Source organism: Condylura cristata, unplaced genomic scaffold (genome assembly GCF_000260355.1).
Source record: "Condylura cristata isolate star-nosed mole 26May11 unplaced genomic scaffold, ConCri1.0 scaffold00022, whole genome shotgun sequence".
Lineage (NCBI taxonomy): Eukaryota > Metazoa > Chordata > Mammalia > Eulipotyphla > Talpidae > Condylura > Condylura cristata.
Window position 1 is genome coordinate 23675723 of NW_004567123.1, and position 6196 is coordinate 23681918.

At 49.2% G+C, this 6196-nt stretch overlaps 1 protein-coding gene across 1 annotated transcript; it reads left to right on the forward strand.

The window, feature by feature from the left end:
* Positions 1–3262: 3262 nt before the first annotated feature.
* On the forward strand, positions 3263–3802 carry PRND (prion protein 2 (dublet)). Its single transcript, XM_004687375.1, has one exon. The coding sequence runs from the start codon at positions 3263–3265 to the stop codon at positions 3800–3802; it is 540 nt and encodes a 179-aa protein (XP_004687432.1).
* The last annotated feature ends 2394 nt before the right edge of the window (positions 3803–6196 follow it).

Here is a 6196-nt window from a genome sequence, read left to right on the forward strand (position 1 = left end):
GGATGAAGATCACATTTTATTTACCAGCAAATCTCACTCCAAATCCTCCAGATTCCTCTTCTGATTTTGTGTTGCTAGAACGACCATATTAGTGTCACCTGAGCAAGCACCTTCATAAAAGGCGTGGTCCCTCGCCCAGTGACCCTGCGCTAGATGAACGATTCTCCGGGTCACCTTCCCGCGGTTTGGGCTTTGTGTCAGAGGAGTGCTCCAAGGAAGCCCCTCTCGGCCCCCGCCACTTTTAAGCGGTTTGGGTGTTATCTCCTTCGGTCTCTGCCCCCTGAGTCTCCAATTCATTGACTCATTTGGGCTAATTCAGAGGTTCCAGTATTCCCACCTCGCCCTAAGCAGCCCAACATGCTGGGAAGCCTCTAATGTGTCCTCCCCTCCCCTACACAAGTCCTGCTTTCCCATGGAGGCATGGACCCTCACTCCCTGTGAGCCCAGCCTTGAGGGCACACTGTCCAGCTGAATGGACCCCCCCTTCCTGAGATTACCATTCCCACACAGGCTCTCCAGAAGGGCCCAAGGCTGTCTGAGGCTGCTGTTTGGGTGCAGACCATGCACCCGGCACGCTGCTTAACCACCCTCTGTCACAGACATTGGTGGGAGAGCATTTTTCTTCTCACACCTCTCATTCAATTTGAAAAGGCTAGAAATAGCCCTCATCCAACTCTGGACGATGCATCCATCCCTCTGCCCAGCAGTGAAGTTATGATATAACAAGAACTGTGTTTATATTTGATCTTTGTCCCCAGTCTCTGGCACAGGACTTCTAAAGACTTGTAACTCCCCAAGTGTGGGGACAAGGGGAGCATCTTCTGTTTGAATATCTGGGTTAGTCCCAGGTTCCTGGCACTGAGGGCTGCTTCCAGACTGGTGCACCTGCCACATGTGGAGAGGGTGGTCACCCCCAACTCCATGGGAATAGCAGCTTCTGCTCTTGGAACCTTCCAAAATCTCCCTGTCCTATTTGTCTAGCTCTTCCTTGGTATCCCTTGAAAGCCATTTGAAGAAAACGTTTTAAAATAATTGATTGACTAGTTAAAGATACCTACCTCGCAAGCCTTTCTGAGCTTCATCAAGATCATCATATGGTATTTATCAGTAAGGAATGAGGGAAAGTCCATCCTTTGTAAGCAAAGGAGGGCACAGAGCCCCTGATTGGTCCTGTCAGGGAGGGAAGGGCTGCCATATTTGGAGAGCAACTGGCTGTCCCCTCCCCCTCCTGCTCCTACATAGCTGGGCAGGACTGGACAGTGTGCGTGAGACTGTGTGGCCAGCTCCAGAGGCACGTTCCCAGGGACAGTGCAAGGTATGTGGGGAGGCAGAGAACTTCAGGGTGGATCTCCTTGCTGTGGTTAAGAGCAAAGAGCAAGCAGGGACTTCTTCACTCCCATCTGCCGGGATGGGTCCCAAGCTGGGGAACGCTTTTGAGAACATCTGCCCATCTCTGTATGCATGTCGGTGCTTTGATGCTACCATGAAATGTACCTTTAGGGTTGGCTGCTTTTACTTTTAAGCCCCTGCCTATGAAGACTCACTTCTTTCTCAAGATGTCTCTTCTTTAATATTTTTTATTTGATTTGCCTGTAATTTATGTTATTAAGATTTCTCCTACTAAGCAGAATGAGCTGATGACATGGGGTGTGACCCCCTATTTGAGAAATTAATGAAAGTTTCATGCTCTGAGCTCTTTAGAGAAAACTGGTCTGAGCTCACTGGGGTGGGTGGAGTTGGGGATAGGGTGCTAGAAACTGGGGCTCAGGCTGTTGGGGACACATTTGCCTTCCCTGGGGGAGAGATAGGTGATATCTGCAAGTGAAGAAAGGTCAGCAGAGGCCTCTGCAGGTGTCCGGAGGTGGCTGGATGTGCACCTGGTTTGCATTTTACTTCCTTCCAACCTAAGAACCATTGTCACGCTGCAGTTGACCATCTTAACAGAGGTGTGCTGAGCACTTGGGGATCATTGCAGGGGCAGGCGGGGGGGGCATCAGGGGATATTGCAGGGCAGGCTGGCATGCATGAGGGGTCAGGCTAGCTTTCTACCCTCCAGCCCTAGCATGCAGGGCCTCGAGCCTTCATCCAGGAGACAGTATCAGCCTGCTCCAAGGTGGCAACTCTTCCTGTATCCCTGAGCCACAGGAAAGTCCAGGTGCTCAAGTGCCCGGAATGCACACAATAGCTATTGTACTGTCAGGAGCCAGACGTGACAGACTACTGGCTTGGAGGGCTTGGGGGGCTGTCCCCTGACATCAGCGGCATCCTAGCTCTGGGGCTCCCCCACACTCTGTCCTCCCTTCATCTCATTTCCTCCGGAATTCTGCACGGGCTCTGCTCTTCGCTCAGTTTAGCGCCGCCGGGGCTGCCCTTCATGTCCCATGAGACCAGCCCCGGCCCCAGCCCCTCCTGCAGCTCAGATCCCAGCCGGCCACCGCGATCGTACAGCCTTGCGCAAGTGACTCGCCCTCTCTGAATCCTAGTATAACTTTCATAAAATGGGATAATAATGTACCTGTTGCCTGTGAGGATTAAATGAGGCAATATCCAAGCTGCTGCACTGTAAGTGGGCAATAGCAAAGTTTTGCAAGGGAGGGAGGGGTCACATTGCCCCATCTGGGGTGAGCCTGGGAAGGAAACCGTGATGGAAGGAGCAGGGGCTCCTCTCCCCGAGACCCTGCTCCTGTCTGTCACTGCAGAAAAAGCCCTCTAGATCAGCCGCCAGTGACTGCTTTAGAATGAACGGCGGCAGATGTGCTTGAGATAGCAGCATCCTGGCACAGTAGAGAATCAAGGGGAAAGCTGAAATTACTGTTGCTGCCAGTCTTTATGTTCAACTCTTCTACTATAACTTCTACCAGCGGATCCCTTGACTTGAAAGACTTGGGTACCAAAGAAACCCGCCCGTACATAAAATAAATGAGTAAGGATATATTAAATGCATGCTTGTTTATTTTCCCATGCATGGTCAAAGGCTTTGTAATTGCCAGTTGCAGCTTCTTATCTGTCTTAGGAAACCAGGGTCAGCGCCCTCATAGATATACTACCAGCCAAAAGCAAAGTATTTGATACCTACTTAACCTGTGCAGCCCAAGCCTGGAAAAGCAATTAAGCTTCAAGAAAAATGTAATTGGAACGAGGATGGGCTGCTTGCTTAAAATCTCTCCCACACAGGAGGAGATCGGGGTGGGGTGTCAGGGGACAATCGAACCCCACTAGGGGAGCTAACTGCCAGGTCTTCTCTGTTGCAGATTCTGACATCATGTGGAAGCATCTGGGAGGCTGGGGGCTGGTCATCTTCTGCCTGCTGTCCTTCAGCCAGCTCCCTCCCGTCAAGGCGAGGGGCATCAAACACAGGATCAAGTGGGGCCGCAAGGCCTTGCCCAGCACCGTCCGGGTCACTGAGGCCCACGTGTCCGAGGTCAGGCCCGGCGCCTTCATCAGGCAGGGGCGCAAGCTGGATGTCGACTTAGGAGCAGAAGGTAACAAGTACTACGAGGCCAACTACTGGCAGTTCCCCGACGGCATCCACTACAACAGCTGCTCCAAGGAGGCCAACGTGACCAAAGAGAAGTTTGTCAGCGGCTGCATCAACGCCACCCGGGCGGCCAACCAGGAGGAGCTGACCCGCGAGAAGCAAGACAACAAGCTCTACCAGCGGGTGCTGTGGCGGCTGGTGAGGGAACTCTGCTCCGTCAAGCACTGTGATTTCTGGCAAGAAAAGGGAGCGGGACCCCAGGTCACCGCAGGCCAGCCCGTGATGCTCTGCTCGCTGGTGCTCACTTGGTTCATGGTGCAGTGAGCATGCGAGCCAGCTGGCAGCCGCAGAGGTGGGCACGCAACCCGCGGGGCAGGTACCCCCTCTGTCCCCAGCCCCAACCCACCAGTACTGAAGGTACCAGAGTGATTCTTCAGCGCTGAAAATAGCACCCCCGAGTGTGCGTCCAGGTATCTGTTTGCATTTGATACATGTGCTAGCCCTGGGTGGCCTGCTCTTACCGCTTTCTCTCCCGGCTCCCGGTGGAGTGTCTAGCACAGCATATGTGCAATGAATGTTTGCTGAACAGATCAAAGAAGGCTCCAGGGACCGTGCCAAGCCCTTCATATCACCTCCCACCACTCCCGAGGTAGGTGCAGTGTCCACTGGATGGGCAGGAAACTCAGCACCCAGCTGAGGACGCTGGGAAGGCAGAGCCCAGCTGCTCTTGCCAACCCAGAGCCACCATGAGATCCCTTTTGGCTTGCGAGGCCCAAACCCAAACACATATTAGTAATGAAACAGTGGGAAACTCCATTTTTGGAAACATAAAGACCTGAGCCACTGGTCATACATTTTGATACCTGTCCCATGGAGGTTTCCTCTAATTACCCTAATTAAACCAGAATATAGCAAGACAAAGGCCCCAGAATTTATTGTAAAGAAGTATTGCCAAGCTGACTGCCAAAACAGACTAGCCCCACAACCGGTTGCTCTTCCCAGCTCAGAAATAGTCCAGGTAATTAAGAAAATATTTTTACATGGCACATTTACTTTCCTGCTGTTCCCTTCGCACAGACTTCTCGGTCCCTATGTCCAGGAATCTAAGCATCTTTGCATGTACACACCATGCTTTCTCGGCGTCTGGGGCTGCCACTTCGGTGAGGGCTCTCATTTCTGTGTACCCTTGGTCAGCACAAAAAATAACTTCTCACCACAAAGGTGATAAAGGAGCCATGCCTTTAAGAGATGCCATCAGCAAGAGTAGAAACAACCTGTGATATCTACTTAGTAATAATGAATGCATCTATTATGAAATGTGAACACAATTTTAACAAAAGTCATCAAGCTAATGATCCCGGGTGCTCCTACCGGCCCCTAGGGTCTCCTTGGAGGCCTTCAGGAGCTGTTGAAACTTGCTTGGCGATAACAGCTGCTGTCTTTTATCAACTGGAGTCTGGAATGGGAACAATGTCCAGGGTCAGGCAACTTATGCTCAGTATTTTAAAACATGAGTGTTGACAATGAGACCTCTTGTCCTGAGCCCCACTGCTATCAGAATTCTTCTCAAGGATACATCTGGAGGGTTTCAACAAGGAAAGTGGGTGGGGGGACTTGGAGGCAGGGAGTCCAGGGAGCAGCCTTGGATGGGAGAAAGGGAGATACATGCCAGCCCCCCAGCAGCACACAAGAAACACCTGAACTCACCGTCCACTTCTACCTGTTGAAGTCTGGATCAGAGAATGAGATACAAGTTTGGAAGACATAGAAGTTAGTTCTTGCATGTTTTTTTTTTTTAAATAATAAAGTAGCAATAAAGGCAGATCACGTGCTTCCAGACTGATGTTGAAAATCCAAGTCCTAACTCTCCTGACTTTAATTACAAGGTCACGTTCAGCCACGTACGCAAAATGACTTCAGATGTGGAAGAGCTTAAGCTATAATATAGAACATTTTCTCTAATTGCTGCCTTTTCTCACTTTGTTAATTAAATCTAGGTAGAAGCAGGCTATCATGTGAATTTGTACATAGTCATGTAAAATGCAAAATGCTTTTATTTGGATCATATGTGTTTATACATCCTTGGCATACTTACGAAGAATGAGGTCAGGTAAAGGCTTTGTGAGCTGGTATTTCATTTGGCAAAGTGCTGTCAAAAACTAGGTGTTCAGGACATTGCGAGGGTCTTCTAAATTGTTCTTGGTGTAATCATTTTAAATGTGAATCATTTCACCATCACTCTGTCCCTTCTGAATGTTGACTTTTTAAAATGTTTGCATTAGAAGCAATATTGAAATCACAACAGAATCCAAAATCCAAACTTTGCCCACATTCCCAGCAACTAATTAAGTCTTTGTTTTCATTTGGCATCTAAGTGCCCAGTCCTTACATTTGCATATGCAAATATACATATTTGCAGTAATCATAGAGTGAGCTTTTATATTCTCAATTTTCACTTGACCTTATCCTCGACTTGCCACCTTCCAGCTTTCACTGTGTTCAGATAAAGCAGCGAGTTTTCTGTTGATGACTACTTTTTAAGATACTGTCATTATGCAGAATACATTTACTCCACCATAATTTTTCTGTGTATGTGTACACTGCATCATGAACTCTCTCCTGCTCAAAAACTAGCTATTTAGCTTACTCATCCTTTTAGATTGCTGCCTAATATTCCATAGCAGGAGTTGACATCAGCATTTAATTAATCAGTTGAAT

Coding starts and splice junctions, on each gene's coding strand:
- PRND (XM_004687375.1), top strand. CDS start 3,263: ATGTGGAAGCATCTGGGAGGCTGGGGGCTGGTCATCTTCTGCCTGCTG.